The 26,353-nt window shown below is 30.9% G+C and overlaps 1 protein-coding gene across 3 annotated transcripts; it reads right to left on the reverse strand.

Annotated features, from left to right (window-relative positions):
* Positions 1-1,425: 1,425 nt before the first annotated feature.
* Positions 1,426-25,871, reverse strand: LOC109339602 (beta-amyrin synthase-like). 3 transcript variants are annotated; one of them, XM_019577062.1, is made up of 17 exons: positions 25,766-25,871; positions 25,409-25,628; positions 17,374-17,559; positions 12,291-12,380; positions 8,068-8,265; positions 7,151-7,235; positions 6,651-6,817; positions 6,368-6,559; positions 6,129-6,242; positions 5,915-6,034; positions 5,177-5,299; positions 3,794-3,892; positions 3,556-3,612; positions 3,083-3,451; positions 2,749-2,829; positions 2,574-2,657; positions 1,517-1,627 (listed from the first exon to the last, which is right to left on the reverse strand). In XM_019577062.1, the coding sequence occupies exons 2-17, from the start codon at positions 25,607-25,609 to the stop codon at positions 1,517-1,519; spliced, it is 2,277 nt and encodes a 758-aa protein (XP_019432607.1). In that variant the 5' UTR covers positions 25,610-25,628; positions 25,766-25,871. The 3 variants fall into 3 exon arrangements, with proteins under 3 accessions (XP_019432609.1, XP_019432607.1, XP_019432608.1); XM_019577063.1 differs by having other exon boundaries at positions 25,409-25,624; positions 25,770-25,865; XM_019577064.1 differs by lacking the exon at positions 25,766-25,871 and having other exon boundaries at positions 1,426-1,627; positions 25,409-25,609.
* Between the last annotated feature and the right edge of the window lie 482 nt (positions 25,872-26,353).

The raw sequence follows: 26,353 nt of genomic DNA on the forward strand, positions 1-26,353 counted from the left end.
ACAAGAAATTTATGTGAAGCAGCCACCAGGATTTGAAATCAAAGGAAGAGAGAGTGAAGTCTTCAAACTGAGCAAGGCACTCTATGGTTTAAAATAAGCTCCTAGAGCCTGGAACAGGAGGATAGATTCATTTCTCTTACAACTTGGCTTCAGTAAGTGTACAATGGAGCATGGGGTCTATGTGAAATCATCCATTAGCAACAATGTTGTGTTGTTATGCCTATATGTAGATGATTTGCTCATAACTGGAAATGATGAAGCTGAAATTGAGATAGTGAAGCAAAACCTGAAAGGAGAATTCGAAATGATAGATCTTGGCAAGCTCTCATTCTTTCTTGGAATGGAATTCATAGAAACAAAGGATGGAATTGTGATACATCAAAAAAAATATATCTCTTAGTTATTGGAGATGCAAACCTGCAACACATCAGAAACTTCAGTTGAAAGCAACCTAAAGCTAGACTGTTGTGAACAAGAACCAAGGGTGGATGGAACACAATTCAGGCAACTGGTTGGAAGCCTCAGGTTTGTATGCAATAGCATACCCGAAATCAGCTATGGAGTTGGTCTAGTTAGTCGCTTTATGAGTGATCATAGACAATCACACATGTCAACAGCTAAACGTGTGCTAAGATATCTAAAGAAAACAATAGAACATGGCCTGCTATTTCCTATTCAAGGAGAACAGAATCAACTACATCTTGTAGCATATTCTGATTCAGATTGGTGCGGTGATAAAGTAGAGAGGAAGAGCACTATGGGCTACATTTTCCTACTAAAAGGTGCTCCAATCTCTTGGTGCTCAAGGAGGCAGAAGGTAGTAGCTTTGTCAACATGTGAAGCTGAGTACATATCAGCTTGTCACGCAGCTTGCCAAGCAGCTTGGGTGTCATCTCTCTTAGAAGAATGGAAGGTGTTTGATAAGATCTTAGTCACACTGCTTGTAGACAATAAATCTGCAATAGATCTAGCAAATAATCTGGTGTCACACGGAAGGAGCAAACATATAGATACCAAGTTTCATTTCCTTCGTGATCAAGTGAACAAAAGGAAGCTTGACATGAGGCATTGCTCAACCGAAAAACAACTTGCAAATATCTTTACAAAACCATTGAAGGCTAACAGATTCAACAAGTTAAAAGGAGAAATTGGTGTTATAGACTTAAAGGCAATTTTGAATTAAAGGGGAATGATAGAATTGTAATTCAAAAAGCATAGTTAGTTTTCTTACTATAAATAGCAATCTGTTAGTAGTTAGTTGGTTGAATGGTTGCTATATATAGAAGGTTGTTACCATTGCCTTGATATATGAAAATAATACAATCTCCTTTTAACAATCTCACTTCTTCTATTCTTTCATCACTGTCTCTGTTCTAACATAATATACTACACATAATAATTAGAGTGAAAGAAATCACCTAAATATATAACAAATATGATTTCCATTTGCTTTATTTTATATTAATTTAATTTGGCAATCTCTCAGCGTTCATAGCATTTTATGTTAAGCTATGATTCAAGGCAATGGAACATGCCTACGATATTCAGCTAAAGCCCACATTGGAAAAGTATCTCTATACATTGAGTAATGCAACATGGAATTCTTCAAGTATACTCCTGTGATTTCCTGCATATGAATAATAGGTGATTTGTGTTGTTTCATAAATTTAAAATATTTTTAAAACTTGTTTATAGTGAAATTGAAAGAAAAAAAAATTAATTTTGATTTTTTTAATTGCTTTGCTTTATTTTTTGTCTCGGTTTCCCACTAGGTGTGTACCTATCTTTACAAGATTGTTTTATCTCTCTTTTAAAATGTTGTGTTTATATTACTGTGAAAAGTATATTATTTCAACTATTATTATGAAAACTGGAACGTACCAATTAGAAAATTAGACCATATTGACTGGTTTAACTAGAAAATAGGTAAACTGGCATGATATTGAAAATATACAATAATCATTCACGGGATTCACTTACTCAAAGAGTATATTTTTAAAACTTATTCATTATCTTAGCCATCAATTTTATGGACATCTAATGGTTTAGATCTACTCACTAATTTAAATCATAGGATTTCTCTAGAATTGATGGTTAAGATGAAAAGTAAGTTTAAAACTTACTCTTGGAGTAAGTGAATCCCTCCTCTACTTATATTATTCAAACTCATTTATAAAGATTGGTTTTCTTGTAAACTCTATTGGTCATACTAGTCAGTTTTTAGGTGAAAATTGCATTTTTATGCACATATATTTTTATGAAAATGACTTAATTTTTACCTAAATGTTGTTGTGAGGATCAAACATGCAATCAATATATTTGTTTATACTTCTAAAATATGGTCTATCATCAAGTTATACATTTTTATTCTAACAAAAGATGTAAATAAAAAATATTTATCATATTCTTCTTTATATAGTCACTATCATATGTCATAATTAAGAAACAATCATATCATTATGTACTTTAATAGTTTGTTTTATAAAAATTGATGAGATGATGGTTTCTTATTGTATCTAATATAATGATATAGAATAGTAAATGTATAGAAAAATTCTATTATATTTAAGTACCTGCTGTGGCCAATCACCCTCTTCCAATTGTGAATTGATGATCAGCTTTGCTGCACGGTGAAGAGGAGTCGGGTCTCTCTGTGCCTGGTTATAGAAAAAAAAAGTAGAAGTAATCTGAGTTTTAAGATACCATAAAGTTGGCCCTCAAACACACTTTTGCAATGTAAAAACAAACCTGTCCAGCATAAATTAGACCCATTAAAGCCCATGCTGTATTTACAAGATTTGATCGACTTCCTTCTAGAGGTATGTAAATCTGCATTACTCAAATTCATTAAATTAAAACATTATTATTAGTTAAAGTTGGAGTGGAAAAAGTATACGTGACTAAATAGTATTGTAGAACCAACAAGTTTTAATGCTATAAGACATCATTGGATCATCAAATAGATCAATTTCTGGAAGCGACGAGGGATAATCATTTAACTCAAAAAAAAATTATTACCCATAAGGTGGAAGGTATATTAAACCAACAAAAATAGTATTGTAATAATAATTCAAATATGAACCTTTTTTGGGCATGAAAGATAGCTCTCTCCCCACCCACCATCTTCTCTCTGTATTGAGAGTAGAAATTTCACACCTTTGCGAATGGCAGCAGAGTTAGTGAAAGTCTTCCTCGCAGCTGCTAGACCACCTAGTCCAAACATGGTACCATAAATGAAACAAATTCCCCAATTCCCATACCATGAACCATCGGACGTTTGTGTCTCTTCAAGGAATCGAACTGCATCTGCAATACAATTCTCTATCTCTATCGTCCTATGCTCTGGATATAATTTCTTGAACAAAACTAAAGCCTGAATTGTTGATGCAGTGCATTCAACATATTCACGCTCAACTACAAGGCCCTCAAAAAATTCTGAGGGATTGAGTATCTGAAAATTAATACAAAGCTTATTAGTTTATTAACTAATGACCAATACCATTTATCAATTGATTAATTTACATATATCGCATTAATAAATAATAGAACACTTACTTCTAACCATTCTTGAGCTTTTACTGGTTCCCACGCTGCTAAACCACCATTCTTACTCTACAATAATCAAAATTGACTTTGTGTCAATAGTGAATCATATACAAGCAAATTAAACACCAAATTCCTATGTGCAGTCTATGTTACACATTTCCATGTTTTACCCTAAGCATCAAGCAAATAATATTGAGTACGCAATCAATCAATTAAACTATATGGTTGTAAAATTAATAATACTTGCCTGGAGTGACAAAAGGATATTGACAGAATCATATAACCTTTCAGGTTCCATCATTTCTCCCACAATCTCCGATGGTAACGTTGATAAAAGTAAACAACACTGAAATACACGAAAATTAATTAGCTACTTAACATTATGTGACTTGATAACCAACAAGGCGTTGATACATTGGTCTAAGATTTCATTGAATTCCCAAAATTGATAGTTTAATTTTGGTGAGCGTCACTTGTTGGGAGGGGCGGTCATGAACCCCAAAAGTGATTAACTTCTCACCCCAAAATGTAATAGAATACTCTTGGTATAACAAAAAAAATAATGTGATTGATAAATTTAAGTATGTAAATTAATTTTGTTGGAACCAGAAAGATATTTCAGTTTTTAATTTAATGTCTTTGAGATAGATATGATCAACTTAATCTATAAAAATAAGAATTAGTCCATTTTTCTTCTATTCATTTATTCTATTTGGTTAAATTAATTTACACAATCTTTTTAGATACTATGAAAATTCAAATAGGTCCCCAAACCTTAAATCTTTGTATTTTCGGTCCATAAATTTTAAAATTATTTACAATTAGATCCCTGAGAAGTATTCTTAAGGTTTGTTTGAAAGTTGGTAATGGAGGAAATGGAAAAACTTCAGAGTCATAAAATACATTTATAAAATAATTTTCAAGTCTTCCCCCTTTTTGTAATTGGGGATCCAATTACAAAATTCCTACTTTAAAAGATCTACTTATTCCAAAGAGGATCACCATAATAGTAAAGTATTTCAAGTTGTCTCCTTCTGGTTGACTTGATCCTTGAGATTGTCACTCTTGTAAAGAAACTCTACCTAGCTAGTGAACCTAATTACAATTTGTTTTAAAATTTAAGGACCTAAATGCAAATTTCAAAGGTTTAGGGACTTATTTTAATATTTCTAAATACATCAAGGACAATTAATTTAACCAAATTAAATACATGAACAATAATTGGTTAAGTTTTCACCATTTAATTTTAACATTGTTAAAATATGTTAAAATTAAACGATATACTTTCGTGAATGTTAAAAGATGGCATCCATTAAGTCAATTGAACTAAAATAATGTTTTACCAATTTTGCATGTATTACATGATGTTTTTTGTGCATATTCTAATACATATATGCATTTGAAATATTATTACATCATACCATGTTAGCTATAAACGAAACTTAATAGCTTGTCATTTTAAACTAGATGGATATTCGGACCATTCAATATTTCAAGGTTGAAGGAGTGAATTGATAAATTTAATCTTTATTAAATAAATTGATAAAAGATATATCTCACATGGACCAATACAGAGTTTTATTGTAATTATAGACAAATTAAGTTATTTGAGATCTAAGCTTATAGTTACCTTCAAACCTTCTGCAGTACAATCAGAAACTTGCCATCCATTATCTTGATCAGAAAGAGTCCACGATCCTTTAGAAATATGACGATGCATATTTTTAAAATCTCCCTGAGGGTTATCCCTAACCTATTAAATGAAATGAGGAAGTGGTGCATTATATATGGTAGGTAGATCTAGGAGATGAGTTACCGATTAATAATGCACAACACAAATTTATTAATCAATAATGAATATATTTCTTAATGCGAGGGTTATGATAGCAATAGTTTAACAGTTTTAATTTAGGTGAGGTTGACTATAGATCATATGATATTATAATGATATATACTAAATCATGTTTATTGACAAACATTGATCTCTTCTTTCTTAATTGTTTTAGCATGTTTTTAATTGTCATTCATCTCCTTCTTAAAATTTAACTAACATCTATTTGATCTACTCTCTCCTTACCAGAGCTTCTAATGGTCTCTTCCATTCAAATCACCTAAGACATGACTCTACAATATTTTCTATAATAGGAGTTACTCCAACTTTTTTCATAATGTATACACTCATCTATCACAACATTATCATATTTGTCATATAAAATTTGTTCTCCCGTTGACATTTTAGTGTCCAATATTCAATTAGTAGGTTAAGTCACTGAATAAGTATGAGATGGGGACTCCTAAATATTATTGATTTTTCTCTCCTTAATTCAAAAGGGGGTTGTAATGTATTTATCATGAAGATAGAAAATACTTGTGATTTCTTGATGAAGTCATGTCCCTTCGCGAGAGTTGGACCAATTTCATCAACTAGATTACTAGCAAGCAAAGCTTGAACAACAAAGCTGGCATCCCATCCTTGGCTACTAAGACCCTACAATATATAAACAAGTTCATTAATTAATATAACTCACTAAGCAAAAATTACTTAATTTGTATTAAAATTTGATATGATACAATATTACTACCTGTATGGACATTCCATCTTCTGAAACCCATAAATAATCTGGGATCCTTGCAAGATGCTTCTTGAAAGCAACACCGTTTGGATCTTCTACCCAACAAGCAAGCATACATAAAATCTAGCAAAAATATACATGTTAATGACATGTTTGAATGAATAAACTTTCATAACGGAAATTTTATTGCTAATTTCACAAGAATTGATGAAAATGGCTAGATATTCTTTTATTGTTACAATTCCTACCTTTTCCACAATACCATTAGTTATGTATCGACTATTTTCATCTTCATAATGGATATGATTCATTGTAACTTGAAGTGCTCTTTCTCTGACTAACTTGTTGAAGGGCCAACGAGTAAGAAGTGGCTCAGTCAATATATATAGACTATCCCAAATCATATCTTGTAACAAAGGATGGGGATAATAAAGATCTTCCTGTGATATATATATAATTGACAATTATCATATGATACATGGGATATGTATATTTACATAACTTTTTATTAGAAAATACAATGTCTCTTACCTTTGCACATTGGTGACGTGCCTTTTTCCAATTAATTTTTTCATAAGGTTGAGTATATAGTTCTTCTCTCAATTGTAGAATGAGTGGTGTGATAGGTCCCACAAATCTCTTACCATATAAGTAGGACATGGGCATGTATACCAATCGGCAATAACACCACATTTTAGCTGCATTAATTAAGGTGATATAATAAATATTAAATTCCATAATCGTATATACTCCGTGATTCAATTTCAAATATATATATACATGGTTTGTATTTTACAAGATCAATTGTGTAAGAGTTTTGTTCTATTTGTTACTTAATGAAATCAAGAAATAATTAATATTTTTTTAAACTTCCTCACTAAGTTTTTCCGCTGAATGAAATGAGAAGCATTAATGGACTGATTCAGTAATTTAACTAAATATATTTATATCTCTCATTGATAGATATTTTAAAACATGTGAAATATTATTAACTTGATAGTGAGAAAGAAAAATGAAGTAATTAACTAAACCTGGATGCATGGGGAGAAACGAAGGAAGGATCCAAAACTCAGGGGGCATCGGATTGGCTCCATGCCATTCAAATAAACCAAGTATCTACGATTAGAAAATTCATTAAAGTCAATAACATAAAACATACATACATACATATAATAACAACTCTCTTATAAGAATTATTAGAATAATAAATTTGTGTTTTACAGCTAATCATGGATGATTAGGATTATAAGTTAGTTATCGATCATATGATCATCATGTGCATCTATATTTTAATTTTAACCATTCAAATAAGATCTAATGATCCATATTAATTGTTCTCATTTCTCACAATAGCGCAATGTTCTCACGTGAGTCGTGTCACACATATATATATATATATATGTAGGGAGCGATTCACGTGAGAACATTATTCTATTGCGCTATACGAAGAGAGATTTGTTTACAACCAAGTTAAGTTATACTAATTACATTCAATCTTAGTCATCCATTTTCTTAGATCCAATGGACCAAATGGTTTAAACTTAAAAGTTATTTAAGATATCAATTTTTCTCTCTCATCATTTATTTCACTTTCACTTTTGGTCCTTGAATATAAGAAATGAATGAGTGAGATTGAATGTAACTAGTGTAACTTAACTTGGGTATAAACGCTATATATATATATATATATATATAGAGCGACTCACGTGATAACAATGTGTTATTGTAAGAAATGAGAAAAATTAATATGTATTATTAGATCTTATCTGAACGATGAAGATTTAAAAGTACTTACACATGACTATCATGTGACTAATAACTAACTTTTAATCATAAGCATTCATAATTGATTGTAAAACCCAAATTTATTATTCTTCCAGTTTTTAAATTCAAACCATTCTCACTTCAGTAATTCAATATATATATATATATATATATAAAAACATACCGAAAGCCAAGTTTTTCCCCATGAAGGTATATATGTTACACCACCATGATCATGAATCCACTTTCTTGCTCTACCACTGGCATTGCCTTGACCTCCATTAGGCCCTTCTCCAAGAATGCGCATACATATGTAGTTGAGTGCAGTGCAAAACATGATGCTATGACCCTCTATATGTAGTCCCCAACCGCCATCTTCGTTCTTTAAGTGAAATTACAACATGGTCAATAATAGTTGTTCATTGTTGTCGTGTCTCAAAATTCAAATACAATTCAATTGTTTACGTGCAAGGAAAGTAGAAGGTTCAATCCCTATACCTACTGATCATCCCTATTTCCCACTCACTATGCTAAATTCATAGGGTAGATTTTTCATTTTTCAAAAATATTCATATTATTCCTGGGAATAGTGTTAGTGCAGCGAAAGCGATCGTTGTGCAGTGTTGGCCACAAGCAATCAAATAAAGGAATAGAATAAATATAAGAGAAGAAACAAAAGAATTTGTTAACGAAGTTCGGCCTATTGTGCCTACGTCCCCGGGAGCGCTGAACGGCTACTAAGATATTATTAGAGAATAAGGATTACAAACCTAACATACCCATGGGCCCACCCGCCCATGAGGTGTTTCTATTTGGTGTTTATATCTAGTACACATTATAACAAGGACCTGAGTCCAATATATAACATTGATATTCTACTCTATTCTAATTCTAGGAAATGTGAGACTTCGTATAATAACATATTTCAAATATCCCCAACAATCTTCACATTGATTGAAATAGACGAATATTTCGCTCCTTAGGAAATCTACACAAGAATCTCCACCTTAGCGAATATATGACTTCACCTTGTTCAATGTCTAATTCTCTTTAATTGCTCCCCTACAGCATAGATCTTCTGAGTATCCTAGACGATGTTACCGAGAGCCTAGCTCTTCAAACTTGTAGTGCAGCTTCTCGTACCGCCATCAAATGGAACACGTAGCCTAGCCACCTATTGCTAGGAAGTCTTTCGATATATTGGAATATTTACACAAAAGTTCACCAACAATCGTCCTCTTCAATACTCAGTCAAACTCAACATTGGAGCCTCCTTGGAAAGCCTCAACCGCTACCACAATTTTCTACTCCAACAATCCTAGTTCAAAAGAACTATCATACTCCACGATAAGGAGTATATCCACAACACACATCTTGCGTCAATGCTAACTAGTGTCTGTGTCACATTCTTGCGTCCAAGCCAATGCCAATGTCACACCCCTGCATCTCTACGAATGCTCGTGTTATAACTTGCATCAAAGTCAATGCTCATGTTACACCTTACATCAAAGTCAGTCAGCGCTTCTGTGCTTTTGTGGATCTGCTAACAATTAACATCCTTCACTATGACGTCTCAGACACGCCATTAGGATATTTCACTTCTCATCTCAAATGAGAATATTCTCTCATCATCTAGAGAGATATTGTCAGCATCTGCCTCTGGGTCAAACTCAACACACGAGTCTCTATCTCCACCTTGATCCTAATCCAATACATGAACTTATGAGGTTCTGGATCAACATATGCATCGCCCCCACCATAGTTACGCTATATGTCCTTCTCCTTCAACTCATCTGATTTATCCTCATGCAATATCTTTTACAGATCTTGTCCAGCCAACACGTTCTTGACCCTCCTTTGCCATAATTTGGCGTCTAGGTTAAGAGTCATCTACCAATTGGCTCGCTCTGATACCAATTGTTGGTGCAGTGGAAGTGATCATAGCGCAGCGTTGGCCACAAGCAATCAAACAAATGCATAGAATTAATATAAGAGAAGAAACAAGAGAATTTGTTAACGGGGTTTGACCAATTTTACCTACGCCCCCGGGAGCGCTGAATGGCTACCAAGATATTATTAGAGAATAAGGATTACAAACCCTAGCATATCCATGGGTCCACCTTCCCATGAGGTGTTTCTATTTGGTGCTTATATCTGATGCACATTATAACAAGGGACCTGACTCCAATATATAACATTGATATTCTACTCTATTCTAATTCTAGGCAATGTGGGACTTCAAATAAAACATATTTCAAACATCCTCAACAATCTCCACCTTCATTGAAATAGACGAATATCTCGCTCCTTAGGAAATCTACACGAGAATCTCCACCTTCGCGAATATATGACTTCACCTTGTTCATTGTCTAATTCTCTTTAATTGCTCCCCTACAACATGAACCTTCTAAGTATCATTGACGATGTTACCGAGAGCCTAGCTCTTCAAACCTATAGTGTAGCTTCTCGTACCGCCATCAAATGGAACACGTCGCCTAGCCACCTATTGTTAGGAAGTCTTTCGATATATTGGAATATTTACACAAAAGTTCACCAACAATCATCTTCTTCAATACTCAGTCAAACTGAACCTTGGAGCCTCCTTGGAAAGCTTCAACCGCTACCACCATTGTCTACTCTAACAATCCTAGTTCAAAAGAACTATCATACCCCATCATAAGGAGTATACCCACAGCATACATCTTGCGTCAATGTTAACTAGTGTTTGTGTCACATCCTTGCATCCAAGCAAATGCCCATTTCACACCCCCTACATCTCTACGAATGTTCATGTTACAACTTGCATCAAAGTCGATGTTCATGTTACACCCTACACCAAAGTCAGTCAACGACTCTGTGTTTTGTGGATCTGCTAACAATTAACATACTTCACTATGACGTCTCAGACACGCCATTAGGATATTTCACTTCTCATCTCAAATGAGAACATTCTCTCATCATCTAGAGAGATATTGTCAACATTTGTCTCTGGGTCAAACTCAACACATAAGTCCCTATCTCGACCTTGATCCTAACCCAATACATGAACTTATGGGGTTCTGGATCAACAGATACATCGCCCCCACAATAGTTACGCCATATGTCCTTCTCCTTCAACTCATCTTATTTATCCTCATGCAATATCTTTTGCATACCTTGTCCAGCCAACACGTTCTTGACCCTCCTTTGCCATAATTTGGCGTCTGGGTCAAGAGCCATCTACCAATTGGCTCTTATACCAATTGTTAGTGCAGCGGAAGCGATCGTTGTGAAGCGTTGGCCACAAGCAATCAAATAAAGACATGGAACTAATATAAGAGAATAAACAGAGAATTTGTTAACGGGGTTCGGCCAATTGTGTTTACGTCCCCGAGAGTGTTAAACGACTACCAAGATATTATTAGAGAATAATGATTATAAACCCTAGCACACCCAGGAGCCCATGAGGTGTTTCTATTTTGTGCTTATATCTAATACACATTATAATAAGTGACATGATTCCAATATATAATATGATATTCTACTTTATTCTAATTCTAGATAATAACATATTTCAAACATCCCTAACAAATAACAATTAGAAATAATAGGTAACTTTGTTTTTGAAGTTGTAAGAAAAATATTTTCCAGAAAAAAACTTTTTTAAAGAAAATATACTCTCGTGTTTTAGTGTTTTCTCATTTCCATGAAAAAACTTTAGAATGTTTTATCGTCTATCTAAAAATTACAAATTTCCAAATGTTCTCATATTTCTCGTTAGTTTTCCACTTCTTGTGAATGGTCACAACAATACACATAGATGACAGACCAAGCTACTTTCAATTTCCAGGAGGCAATGGAATTACATGCATTTTTCCCCTAATCATAACAAAGAACCTCACTTGAAGTTAGTACAAGTAAATAAATTTTCTATACAAAGATAAGTAATCAAATGACAATTGTTTTGGTTTTGTAGCTGTATTAAAGTATCATTTAACAAAAAAAAATTATTTTCTTTAGTTATATCACATTAGAAAATGTTAGTGTTCTAAAAATATTTGGAAATGGTGATTGAACTCAAATGATTAATAGAATGATATATTTTTATATAAAATAGAGGTATTTTGACAATTATATCATATATTTCTGAGAATATATATCATAAACAAACAAGCTTTTACGTTCTTGCAAAAAATATCAATAAAGATTCCCAAAAATTATAAATATCATTTAACTAAACATATATTTTAATATACCTACTAATGGCATTATTGTTAATACCATTCCTAAGAATGTGATTTCTGGGACTATAAATCGATAACCCTAAACAAACGCCTCAAATAGAAAAAGGAAAAGAAGTGTAAAAATATAATTCATCTTTTCTACTGTAATTAAGCATTGTGCTTGAAATTTAAAATAGAAGTGTACCTGGTGACAATATATATAACGAAGGATCTCTCTTCGATACTCTTCTGGAAATACAGACTCGAGATGCCCTGTAATATACAAACAAAATACCTACAATGTTTTGAGCAGGCAGGAAATTAGTGTTGATTATTGCTCATCTACATATTAGACAAACTTTTGAGGGAATTATGTGCATGTCAAATTGTTAACTGTGAAGAAAGAATTACTTTCTTTGTATTAATATATTTAGAATATTGTCAACAACAATATTGAAGTCCAACACATAATCCTTAAAGCCCAATCAAGTTGCATCACATAATTCTCAATGTATTTGAAACTTTCTGTTTTAGGAAAGTTAGTTTAGTTAGTTTAGCTTAGTTAGTTTTTATGTTTTGGTTGTTTTCCGTATAAGTATCCCTGGCCATTTAGTTTGTAAGGTATGCAATACATATTCTTTTTACCATTCAATACACATAGACTTATTATCTTCTTCGTTTTCTTGTTTTCTTTCGTGTTCCTCCATTAGAGCTTGGAATATTGCATCTTGTTGATTTCACCATTGAATATAAGGGTGTATTTGCTTTCACCAGTTAATGTTTTCGTTTTCAGAAAAAATAGAAAAGGTAATAGAAAATATGTTTGGTGAGGCATTTTCATTATTAGTTTTAGAAAATAGAGCCATTATTTTCGGAAAATAGAAAACGAAAAAGTTTAAAATATATGCTTTTACACTGTCAGCACATCATCCACCATTAATTTGTATTACTTTTGTTTGAGAGTCAATAATAATCAATAAATCGTGAATGATTAACTCACAGTATAAAAAACATTTACACTGTGAGTGTACATATTAAACCCTAATATACATTTTGAATACAGTAAGGAATGTGGCGGTGGCAGTTTTGTGATTATTACTAAGTTAATCATTTCACGTCGTTGTGTCAGTTCTGTCCATCCACTTCTTTTGTCTGGTGTTGGTCATACTGCAAGTTTGGAATAGTAGAAAGAGGACTTGAACCTCATCCTCATCAATGGTGAAATAGAAGCATGAAATGATATATGTCAATCTTCATTAAAAGGAAAATTGAATTGATTTAATAGAAAGAAAAGAAAGTATTTTCTCTCATAAAAAAGGCTTTCACTACGAAGAGGGCAACACACAGATGAAGATTTTGGAAGATGGCTTTGAGGAGAAAGCAAATGGGATAAAAACAGAGTAGAAATGTTATTAGATTACGGATTAGTAAAATAAGTAAAAAAGGCATTGAAGAATTTGCAAATGAAGGAAACCCCATAAAAAGAGGGGCATATGCGTTAACAATAGTACAATTTTGATTTTAATAAGGAACACATAATATAAAAAGTTATTTTTTTATTTATATATTTTTTAATTAGGTGTCATTTTTTTAATTGAATTAGAAATAAATAACACTCAAAAAAATGGGGCGAAGGATTTTCATTCTTCCCTTATCATTGATTTTCATTTGTCCAAGTAGAAGTGGGAGTGAGCCAAGCCAACTTTACGGATTCCACAATTACTCAGTTAGTAGGGCAATCGCATTATATGGTAAGAGTTTTTTTAGATAAATTGAAAACAACCAACTAGAAAAAGGTATTTGAAAAACAAACAAAAATTGATTCATCTTCAATGTTTCCCTTTTCTAAAAACAAAAATGTTATATGGAAACGAATATATTTTAAAATTTTCATTTCCTGGAATTGAAAAATATTTTCAAAAAATAGAAACAATAAACGAAAACAATAAATATTTTCACAAAGCAAACAGACCCTAAGAAATTTACTGAAAATGATTCTAAAGGAGGGAATAAAGAGTAGAATATCTAAACCAATCACTATCTATTAATTATATGATAATATGTGAAAAATAAATGTTTAAAGCAATCAAAACCTATTAATTGCATGATACATTTTTTTTTGTTTTTCACAGGTATCCTCGCATCGGAGGCAATCATGTCCGAGCCGGGCACATCCACAGGTAAGTGGTTTAAGGAGAATCAAGCATGTACCACTTGAACCAACGCCCGTTGGTAATTGCATGATACATTGATACCTATTAACTAAAAATTAAACAAGAAAGGAATAAATAAATAAAAGGCAGAAAATAAACAATTTGACATCAAATACAAAATTTGGTGTTGATAACATTCCCTTCAGAATGAGATGTGTAAGTCAGATAAGCCTTTCTTGCTCTTTAGATGCATGAAATGATCTTTGACCAATGATTTGGTAAGCAAATAAAAAATTAGATCTGTAGAACTCAATTTCATAGTAGTAATAACTAATAAGGTCGAAGGAAGTTTTTTCATGAACAACATAATACTCAATTTCTATATGTTTGGTCCGTTAGTGAAATAGTATGTTTGAGGTAATATGAATTGCAATCTGAACGACAATATTTTATTCACATGTTTGAGGCAATATGAATTGCAATTTAATCTTCATGAAATATGAATTGCAATCTGATTATCATAAAACAACATTATTAGTGTAGAAAGAGATAGACGAATATTTTTTTGCTTCAAAAGAGGAGCAGGGGACCACACATTGTTTTTTTGTCTTCGAAGAGATTATACCAAAACCCAAAAATATAATAACTAGTAGTGGTGCGTTTGGTTTTTGAGCAACGAGCCCAAACCAAATTACAATAGCTTTTAAGATATAAATTTGAATATAAAGGAAAGAAGAGACATTGGTTAGGAAAGGACTTAAGATAGCGAAAAATACGAGTAACAAAACTCAAGTGTGGTTAATGACGATCATGCATGAATTGCCTCGAATTGTTGGCGAGGTAAGCGATATTACGAAGTTTTACCATTAGATAAATAAGATGACCCACATGGTAACTATAAGGTGTGTGACCAATTAAAATTATACCATCGGAAGGAGATAATGTCATGTTCTATCCCATGAGAAAATCTACATAAACAGTAATTGTAAGACCCCTATCAGATGAAATCAAGAACATAATGTCGTTGTGGTAAAAAAAAGGCCATTTGTTGAGCTTGCAACGTCAACACCCAAAAACTTTCATATGGTCCAAAGGTTTAGTTTTGAAGCGATTGTGTCAAATATTCTTAAATAAACTCATAAGAAGAAGATTTGAACCTATGAGAACAATGTCATCGACATAAAGGAGCAAAAAAACAAAACCAAATTCACGATGCACAAAAAAAAGATGGGTCACTTATGCTATGTGCGAAACTAAATGCAATAAGAACATCTAAAATATTGGAATACCAATTTGTGGATGCTTTGTTAAGACCATATTTATGTAACTTATAAATAAGAGGCTACTCCTTATGTCTAAAACCTAATGGCAACCGCATATAGATATCTTCATGCAAATTACCGTATGCGTTATTAGCAACAAATAGATGAAGATGACATTTTTTCAACATTAGTAGAGAGAAGAACTCAAACTGTAACAAGTTTGGCAATGAGAGAAAAGAATCAAAATAATCAACCCCTTTCATTTAGGTATATCATTTTAGAAACCTTGTGTGCCTTGTATCAAAATTACACATTAATCAACTCACTAAGGATCAATCATATGCTCAAGAGACAATCCAAGCTAACCTACATAGTAAGCCACATGGTGCACCAAGACCGAAAACTAGTGCACCAAGGGACCAGACTGCTAGGCCAAGACAGTAGAATGGTGTACCAAGGGACCAAACTGTTGGGCCAAGCCAAGAAAATCATGCACCAACTAATGCTTCTCATGCGCAAATTCTCACATTGACCGTGTCAACTAGCATGTGCCAAGACATTGATCAAGGAATGCAAAATTGTGACCAAGTCAAGCTAAGTCAAGTGTGCAATTTTGGGCGTGCCAAACACAAGGCCACGATCAAGCCAGGCCAAGTGTGCCAGTCTGGGTGTGCCAAACACAATGCCACAGTCAGGCCAGAGCAAGTATGCCAGCCTAGGCATGCTAAGCACAAGGCCACGGTCAGGCCTCACAAACCATGACAAGCCCAAGTTCCTCGATCATAAGTGTAAGCCAAGCTTGGACAATCTGAGCCAGAGTCAGAAACAACTATGCAGGGCAAGTTAGCTTGGATCGCAAGCAACATTTGTAATCTCATAGACTTTCCTTTTAAGCATGTGTTAAATATGGGAATGAGGAATTAGTCAGTTAATTAATTCTTTATTTTCTCTTTTAAATAGTTTTCCCATTCCTTTGTATCAATCAATCAAAATCTTTGCAAGATAATATAATGAAAGTATCAATATTCATCTTCTTCCACTAAGCTTTCTTTAAGTTCTTCTTCTTCTTCATTTTCACTCAAAGATATCCAATTACATTTCTTTTACCTTGTACCTTTCAATACTTCCATGAGATTTGCCTTTTACTTCGGAAACCCAACAACAACCAATCAGCTTCTTCCCATGCAACGTTGAAACTAAGGAACATGTTTTTATTTCACACAATGCATCAATTTCATGTTGCATTGCGTTGCACCATTTCAAAAAATTCTTACCCTTAGAGTCAGATTTTGGCTCAGAGTCAAGATCAAATGGGTAAGGATTACCGAGAGTAAATGCTTTTGTAGGGTTTTGATTGTATGTATTCTCATCTTTGGGGCACATTTTTTATAGTGCACTAGAGGCTTATAAATAGGCTTGTTTAATTGTTTCACACCAAAAAAATTTGGATGAAAATTACTTGTCCTAAGTTGGTTTCTTCACATCCAATAATATAGTATCATGTATGATATTAAGAGCATTTATTTTTATGTGTCATTTTATCACATTGCTGGAACAAAATAGAACATTATGTGACATGTATGCCATTAAAAATATTCGTTCTTATGTGTCATATAGTGTCACATATGTCATTAAAAAATATTCATTTTTATGTGTACTTTCATCTTTCTACTAAAACAAATAGTGCATTAAGTGACATCATACTATTGAGAAAAACATGAATGGCGCATCAACTTTGTACATGTAATTTTCATCCAAAAATTCTAGGCATGTTCCATCATCTACATACCTTTATTTTGATAATTAATATATCCTTACTTAAAAAAATTGATAATCAAAAAGTATTTTATAATATTGAGTGTTAAGTACTTACCAAAGGAGGAAGGAAAAAGAGGTTCCCAGTAAGTTGAGCAGGCCAATGTCCATCACTACTTTGCAATCCTGATATGTGATGTGTAGCCCTTCTCAGCGTGGCTGTTACTTTCTCGTGTGTAATCTCCTCGCCATCTTTTATCTTCACACTAGGTATTTTCTGATTGAAATTCTTTTCTCTCAGAAACTACACAAGCCCAGAAACAAAAGTGGTGGAAAGTAAGTTTTAAGGTTATAGAAAAATAAAATTATGTGGCAAAACTTCTCTTCTTGTCTTTTATATTTTTAAGGTTAATTAACAAAACAGTTGCCAAATTATATTGATCTTATGACCTTATATATTTAAGTTAGGAAGAGTTAAATAGGTGGACCATGTTTTGCGTACCTTTTCACAAAAGCATAAAAGAGAATTTTGTATATATTATAACCGGGAAAAAACTGATGTGTGATCTGAAAGATTTTGGCATGGAGTATTAAATTGCGTGATAATATTAAAGAAAAGTATAACGATTCCGAGAGGTGAATTCCTACTAGATTCATTTTGTATTATTATATATACATGTATTAGGGAGTTAATCTCGAGATCAATTTTTTACAATAAAAATGGAAATTTGGCAGAAATTGACAAAAAAGTTGGAGTAGCCCATATAAGATTTCGCCTTCCAAAGAAAAGCATATAGCTTATCTAGTAGTATATAAGCTTGTAACTTATATTTTTATATTTTTTATACTACTAAGGGTATCCTCTCACCTTATAGGTAAGAAATTAATATATTTTGAGGTTCTTAGTTGTATTTCCCAATAAGTGTCGGTCATAGAAATCGAACTCTTAGACTTTTGGTCATCCTAATATTTGACAACACCATATATTATTTTACCAACATGTTGTTGGTTATATTAATATGCTTATGGAGTTGTTTGGTAAATTAAAAATTAAAAAGCTTTTAATTTTGAAAGCTATGATACCAGGTAGCTTTTCTCACAAAATAAAAAGTTTCCAAAAACTTATGTGTCAATTTTATAAGCTTAACTTTGTTTAACTAATATTATCGAAGCTAACTCAAATTATGCACGTTAGTGATCTCCTCAACCTCATAATCTTTCATTCTTTCATCTTTTCCTTATAAATCCAAAACCATGTCACCAAGGTTGACCTTAAACTTTATACAATGACAATGAATCGAGTTAACTCGGTTTTTATTTAAAACTCGATTTATTATTTAGTTTGATAAACTTAGTTTATGAACCAAATGAGGTGAATTAGAGCTGTAAATTGAGCTCGTTAAATAAACGAGCTAAACTTGAGTTAGATATAGTTCGACTCGTTAGATTCATGAGCTGACTATATATATATATATATATATATATATATTTGTGTTTATTATGGCTTATGCATTATTTTTTATATTTTTGTTCTTATATATATATAAACAATATTATATTTATGTATAAAATATTTTGCAGTATTTTTTTAAAATAAATTAATTATTTGAGTTATCCAAATGAACCAATTCGAACTGAATTGAATAGTTCGCAAGCTTTAACTAAGTCGAACTCGAGTTAAAAAAATAACTCGTTTGAACTCGAGCCGAGTTTTGAGCTGAGACAATCCTTATCGAACTGAACCGAGGGGAACTCTAGTTTGGCTCATTTCCAACCATAATCATATGCAATAAAATTAATGGACCCTAATATAGAAAAAAAATAAACCATAGGAAATTTGTATACCAAAATCTTAATAAAAATGAGGGCTCAAAATATATTGTGAATATAAAATAAAAATGAATAGTAATTGTCATAGTTATAAAAACCAGACCGTACCGGCCGGTTCAACCAGAAAACCGGTGAACCAGCCCCTAATCGGTACGGTACAGGTGTTAAACCGGTCAAGTATCAAAACCGATCAAAAACTTGTCATAACCGGTGAACCGGCCGGTATTTTACTAAACCGGTTGGTTTATACACATATATTTTTTTTTAAAAAAACTTAAAAACTCATTACAAGGTGACCAATCTTTCCAACTATTCTTCAACACTTCAAGGCACATGCTTCCGAAGCATACTTAGATTATACATTTTGGTTCCTAATATTCGTATATAATCTCAGTGACATTTGTGTAATCTTGGAGTACTATCTGAAGATAGGACTTGGTAGAAAAATATAATATTCATATAAGATAACTTTGACTCCTTGATGTTAAATGTCAAAACTCTTAATTTATTTGTTTTATAGAGTGAGTTGTGAAGTTATGTCATTTATTTATATTTTGTGGTTATTAAGTGATAATTTTGGATTAATATATGTTTTTTAATTTAGATTTTGAATTTGTTAAAGACTTAAAGTTGTTTATTTATGTGAATTTTGAGTAGATTATAAATAGTATCTACCTATTTGGAATTTTTTTGTTATAGGTTTATACATATATAAATATAAGTAGGTATATCTGGCATGCGGTTTAATTACTGAACCACTGGTTGAACCACTGTACCACTATACCAGTACCCTGACCGGTTTAATAACCGATATAGTTTTAACAACACTGGTAATTGTTTATACAAAAAAAAATAACTACGAAATACTTTTACCATAATTTTGAATAAAAATGGTTTCATATAATTCATGATGAGGTAAGATTTATTTTTTCCGAACTCAATTATTATTTTTTGAGACTTACTTCAAAAAAAAATTAGTCAACTTCTTAATTAGTTTTAAATATTTTCATACTTTGTTTACTCTAGGTAGAACCATTATTTTAACTAATCATCCATTAGAGTAATATAATCAACAAAATATCGAAAAAATATGCGTAGTTATTATATAATACAATAAGCAATGAAATCAACAAAATATTGAAAGTCTATGCTTACTGCTTAGAGTTATAATAACGGATGACAGTAAAATTAAAAGAAGAAAAAAAAGCAAACTTGTCCAAACAGAGTAATTTTTTTGTAAAAATTCATGGAAGTAAAATTACTGTACTAGCGTAAAAAACTTGGGACCATAAAGTATGGACTTCGTGTGGCACTCACTAAACGTGGGCCCGGCCTGTAGCCTCAATTTTGTTATTTTAAGCGAATAAAATGGAAAGAAAATGTTAGCTACAAGGTACCGTAGTTCTCATATTCTTTTTGTCTACGAAAATGTGCGTTTAGCCAATGTTACAACAAAATCATCTAATATAATATTATGTCATTTTAACACCTTTGAGGTACTTACACAACTATCAGCTATAAACTAATAACTATAAGTTAGATTTTTTTTGGTAACTACCAAACTATCTCCATATGTTTTTGAGTAAGGAATTAACCCTTCTGGATTTATGAAAATTCCTCCCAATAAATGCAATTTTAAGAATCGAACCATCGACTATGAGATCTAATAGGGTCTTACACTACTAGTCCAATATTTTATTCGTATTTAGATTTACCAAACTTTATAACAACATCACCCAAAATAACGAATTATCATGTAGAGCAACCAATATTATAAAACACAGATGAACTAATGTCATCCAGAGTTCATGATTACCCCTCCCAACAAGTGCGCTCCCAAAAATCAAACCTTCGACCATGGAAATCGTAAACCATTGGACCCGTATTTTGTTGATAGTTAGATTCACCAAACTTTATAACAACATCACCCAAGATAAGGAATTATCATGTAGAGTAACCAATATTATAAACAGGGATGAACCTACTTGAAACAATGTTGGACATGGGTTCAAAGTGATTATTAGATATTAGTTTACACCCAAAATTAAATTATACTAATTCAATTTTATTATTTCATTTATTTAACTCTAACGAACTAATGTTAAAACTTAAAAGTCATTTAAGATTCTTTTTTTTCTCTCTCATCACTTTTTTTACGCTCACGTTTGGTCCGTTAAATTTAAAATAATAAACAGATGATATTGAATGTAATAATATAATAACTTAATTTAGATAAAAATAAATCTCTTCTCTTTTTTGTATTATCCATGTAATTAATTTTCATTTCGACCTATGGTATATTTTAATGAGTTTAAAATCCATGTACTATCAGTGTAAAGTTTTTTATACTGTCAACATATCATTTACCGTTGATTTGTATTACTTTTGTTTGAAAATCAATGATAGTTAATATATTAATAAGGAATGATTTGCTAATAGTATGAAAATACTTACATTATCATCAGTATATACATATTAAATCTTATTTTGCAATCTACACTCCACCTGATTAATGGCCAAAATTCATCCTTATAATGAGAGGAATATATTTTGTTTTGAAAGTATTTGGATGAAAAATTATTTTCTTGGGATACAATCAAACACATGAATGAAAACTCTCTAATAATAATTTTTATATATATATATATATATAAATTTAGAAATTAATTAATATGATGTTCTAAACTTTTTTATATTTTGACCAACTTAAAGAGAAAAATATTTTGATAGTATAAAATTTTATCTTATTAGGTAGATTGTCAATATTTCTCACTCAGACGTAATTATGAACCTCAGAAATAATAATTGTGGTTATTTTAGTTTAATATTTATATACCGGAAGTGTAAAAAGTTATATACAAACAATACATCATCCATAATTTATTTATATTACTTTTTTATAAGTTTATAATGATAAAATATAATGGATAGGTAATACAATAATAATACATAAAACTCATATACTATTGACACGGCGAATCATGCTAAGTACAGGTGGGGAACTACCCTGGATTTTTTACGACTATATTTCTTTATTTTTATTTTCAAATATACTTTTTTAGCTTATGTAATTTGTGTGATCTTTTAAAAGTTAGATACAATAAATCAAATTATTTTATAAATATAGATGTTAATATTACTTATAATATTATTATTTTACGAGTATAACATTTGTGAAGATTTATATATAGTTGATACATCATTTGTCTGTTATCTATATAAAATTTTAAAAAGAGTCGATGATAACTAAAAATGAATGATGAAGGATAAACTAATAATATATAACTCTTACACTATCAATGCATACATTTTTCTCTTATTTTTTCGATTTTATAATGATTTTACACATAAAATAGATTATAGGATCACATGTTGTTTTTGTTAAACTTTGCTACAATAGTCCTAAAATCCTATGAATCTTTATAAATAATTTAATATTGATAACATGTGCATTTTTGTGCAAAAATTTTACCATGTGAATTTTAGTGAGCAAAGAAAATTAACTTTAGATATCAATTTCAATATTTTATTGTTGATGTTATTAGTGATTCATATTTGTAAAATTGTTAACGATCTCACAATTAAGTACAACTTTGACATATGGAGAAAATAGATGCATATTATTTGTTTGATCTAGTTATTCTAGTTTAAATATTATAAAAATATCATTTTCAGCAACCAATACAACTAAACAAAATTTTGTAGTAAGATAAAAAATGAATTTCTTAGAAACAAAAGAAATAACTAAAAATTTACTCACAATTCAATCATCGATGAGTTTAAGTCTAAAAAAAATGAAGAGTGACACTTTAAATAAATGTACGTTTTTCTTTAATATTTTAATTATTAATTATTATTCGAACGAATATGTTATTTTGAAACTTTAAAACAAATATGTATATTTCTTTATATTTTTTACCCCATTAATCATAATTACAAATTGTAAATAAATATTGTTATCTCTCCTAAACTTTATGTCAAAATCCACTTCTGTATAAACATGAAGGTTTATAAGATTTAAGATGCTCGAGACAAAAAAGCCATCACCTAAGATAGCTCTCTGAAAACGTAGTGACAGAGAAGGTATACACTCATTCAGCACTTGAAGTGACCACCACAAAGTAATAGCCGGCACCAGCAAGACAACCATATATTAATATGTCAACAAAAATTGGGGGAGTTAATGCTCCCACCTGTCATCGCAAATTAATTACACTCGACCCATTTTTTATATGGGAATAATATATCTCTTAGTGTGATGAGATAATTCTCCTCCTTACACCAATTACATAGTGACACACGTCCATTCACTTTTATATTTTTTATTTTCTTTCCATTTTCTCATATTTATTTGTATAATAATGATTTTCTTCTCTCACCGGAAACCAACAATTTTGTATCATCATTTTCACTTTCTTGCTCTTCATTCATTCACCCTAATACACTTAATGAAAAATTCACTTCCACTTTTCATTTACTTAGGACACCTCCTTCTCTCTCTAAAATCTATGATTTAGTATGGTTTTTTAGCTATGTATTGTGAGTTTTTGTCACATTAAGTCCAAAATAATTCTTAATAGAAAAACATAAAAATTTATTAACTATATTAGTCATTAGCCACAAAAAATAATTCCTCAACTTTTAGATATAAACAGAAGAAACATCAACATAGAAAATAAAATTTATTTCATGTTTCCTTTATCATTTATTGCCTTTCCTTCATTGTCCACTTGAATAACAAATGAAGAGAGGAGTTGTTGTGTGAATTCTTCCTCTTCTTCTCAGAGAACATAAGAGAGAGGAAAGAGAAGAAGAGAGAGAATATACAGATTTGTAAGTGAATATGAAAGTTTGTGAAAGAATGTACATATTTGAGAGAGAAAGAGAAGTAGGAGGTGCTGTGAGTGAATGAGAAGTGTCTGGAGAGTGAAAGTGAAGGAATAGTGTGAGTCTCTTGTTTCTAGGGTGAGAAGAAAATCGTTATTCATAAAATCAAAATATCTGAAAATGAAAAAAAAATAAAAAAAATAAATGGATATATATTATTGTACAATTGGTGTAAGGAGGGGAGTTATCCCCTCACACCAGAAAATACATTATTCCATTTCTATATATATATATAATTGAATATATGGTTGATTTTTTTTAATGCTAAAATGACAGTATCTTATCATCTTATTGATAGTAAACTGATCATTTTCGGAGCCTGAATGACTTTTAACCTGATATAATACACATAAGAATCTTCTTAACCCTTATACAACAATTATTTTTATATATATATGGGAAATATGTTATCGGTTTTCACATTCGTGATATCCTGCATTTGATGTTATGTGTATGCTAAAAAGGTATTTTATATTTTTCATGAAGTTTTTTAATTTGCCGTTATTAATTTATTAACGAAGACACTTAATTTTCACTATTATTTTCTATATATGGAAAGTCACATTCTTCTCATATTTATTATATTTATTATTAGAGAGTAAAATCATAAATGTATTTTTTAATTGAAAAAGTAATTAAATGTAGAGTATAAAATCTATACACGGTTAATTAAAGATTTATACATGGTCATTACATCATCCACCATTTATTTATATTTTTCATAGGAGAGTAAAAAATAAATAATGAATAATAGAGTGATAATATATAAAACTCTTATAATCCTCTTTCTTTAATTCAAATATAAATATTTATGCTGGATTCAAATATAAATAAATAAAACTAATATGTGACAGTCTAATGTATAAGCAAATTTTATATAATTTCACTTTGTTAAATATTGTCATCCCTAAGATACACTAGATTTACGTTAAATTTGATTCCAAATATATTATAAATTATTTAATCAAGAAATAATTTCACACCACTTTTAAATGAAAATAAATTATTGTCACAATTTCTCATATTATATGAACAACTGTCAAGTTTTAATTTTACTAGTTGTGGCCCACAGTCCACTATATAAATCAAACGATTCACAATTGTCTATCATTTATTGACAAATTATGGTTATAAATCTCATAATCATTTTAATATGATTTTTCTCCACATTCATCTTCCTTTAAAAATTAGACCAGTCTTATTTTAATATATTCTCCTTTTTGGGCTTGTACTAAACTTCTCCACACATATCAAACCATTAATAAACAAAATACTATTTTATAATACTTGTTTTTCTAATGGTGTAGGATAATTTGTACGTAATATATAATTTTGGCTCCTTATTTTTATCTTGTCATGTTTGATTTCCTAAAATAGAGGTTACCGGAGTTATTTTGAACATCAAAGATTGAATTTGCAATAGATAACAGTAATACCTGAAAGCGCCAAAGGAGGTCTCTACAGGGCTTAACCTTGAAGCGGTTGTTATAGAAATCTTGACGAGCTGCTTCAACTTGTGCCCTCTCTTCAGGAGTACCTGCTTCAGGATCAAACTCCCATGTCTGTCTCCCAGCGAAATTGTTTGTACTGAATAGATATGGGTCTTTCCCTCCTTCTCCTACCTTCAATCTCCACATTTTCAACCTGCTTAACTACCTCATACAACAGATTACAGTCTCAATATATAGTAGTGAAATAGTGAGTGACGTAGTATTTGAGAAACGAGTATTTATATAGAAAAATTAAATATTATTTTATTTTTATGGAGAAAAATAAAATAATTAGATTGCGAAACACACCAAAGACACACTTGATTCTGAGGGCACACTTTCCAATATGCAACTATGCAAGAAGTGCAAATGACACCAATCAGCTTTAAATAGGACCGTTGAGTGTCTCCGAGGACTCCCACTATTTTTGGATTATGTGAGGATAAATTTTAAGATCATTTACCAAAATTGCTCTATTTAAATAGGAAACTAATATATAATCCTAATAAATCGTTTCATTAATTCTTTTACTTATAACAAAGTGATATATGTCATCAATCAATAATTTATTTATTACTAATTAGTAAAATTATAGCAATATTAGATTTAAAATTATATTACCAATAAAAAACTAATGAACAAATTATATTTTAATTAACTGGAATATATATTATAAATAAAGAACTAATCACGTTTAAGACGTGTAGTTGCCTTATCAACAAGTGTCATTCCCAGAACGTGTATCACTCTATGTATCCATTGTTTTTCATTAGTCAAAGATATAAAGTATGAATTAAATATATATTAATGTTATAATTTTTAACTAATAAAGACTAAGGTGCATATGAATTGGTATAAATTTATGACATAAAATATGCTCCCCACTTTATT

This window comes from Lupinus angustifolius, unplaced genomic scaffold (assembly GCF_001865875.1).
Source record: "Lupinus angustifolius cultivar Tanjil unplaced genomic scaffold, LupAngTanjil_v1.0 Scaffold_82_50, whole genome shotgun sequence".
Taxonomy (NCBI): domain Eukaryota; kingdom Viridiplantae; phylum Streptophyta; class Magnoliopsida; order Fabales; family Fabaceae; genus Lupinus; species Lupinus angustifolius.

What these genes read in the sequence shown, in the direction of transcription:
- LOC109339602 (XM_019577064.1), bottom strand. Translation starts at nt 25,609, where the DNA reads ATGTGGAGATTGAAGGTAGGAGAAGGAGGGAAAGACCCATATCTATTC. An exon ending in CTAATGGTATTGTGGAAAAG is followed by an intron (nt 6,243 to 6,367) that starts GTAGGAATTGTA and finishes TATTTTTGCTAG; the next exon opens with ATTTTATGTATGCTTGCTTG. An exon ending in ACTTCATCAAGAAATCACAA is followed by an intron (nt 5,300 to 5,914) that starts GTATTTTCTATC and finishes TTCATTTAATAG; the next exon opens with GTTAGGGATAACCCTCAGGG.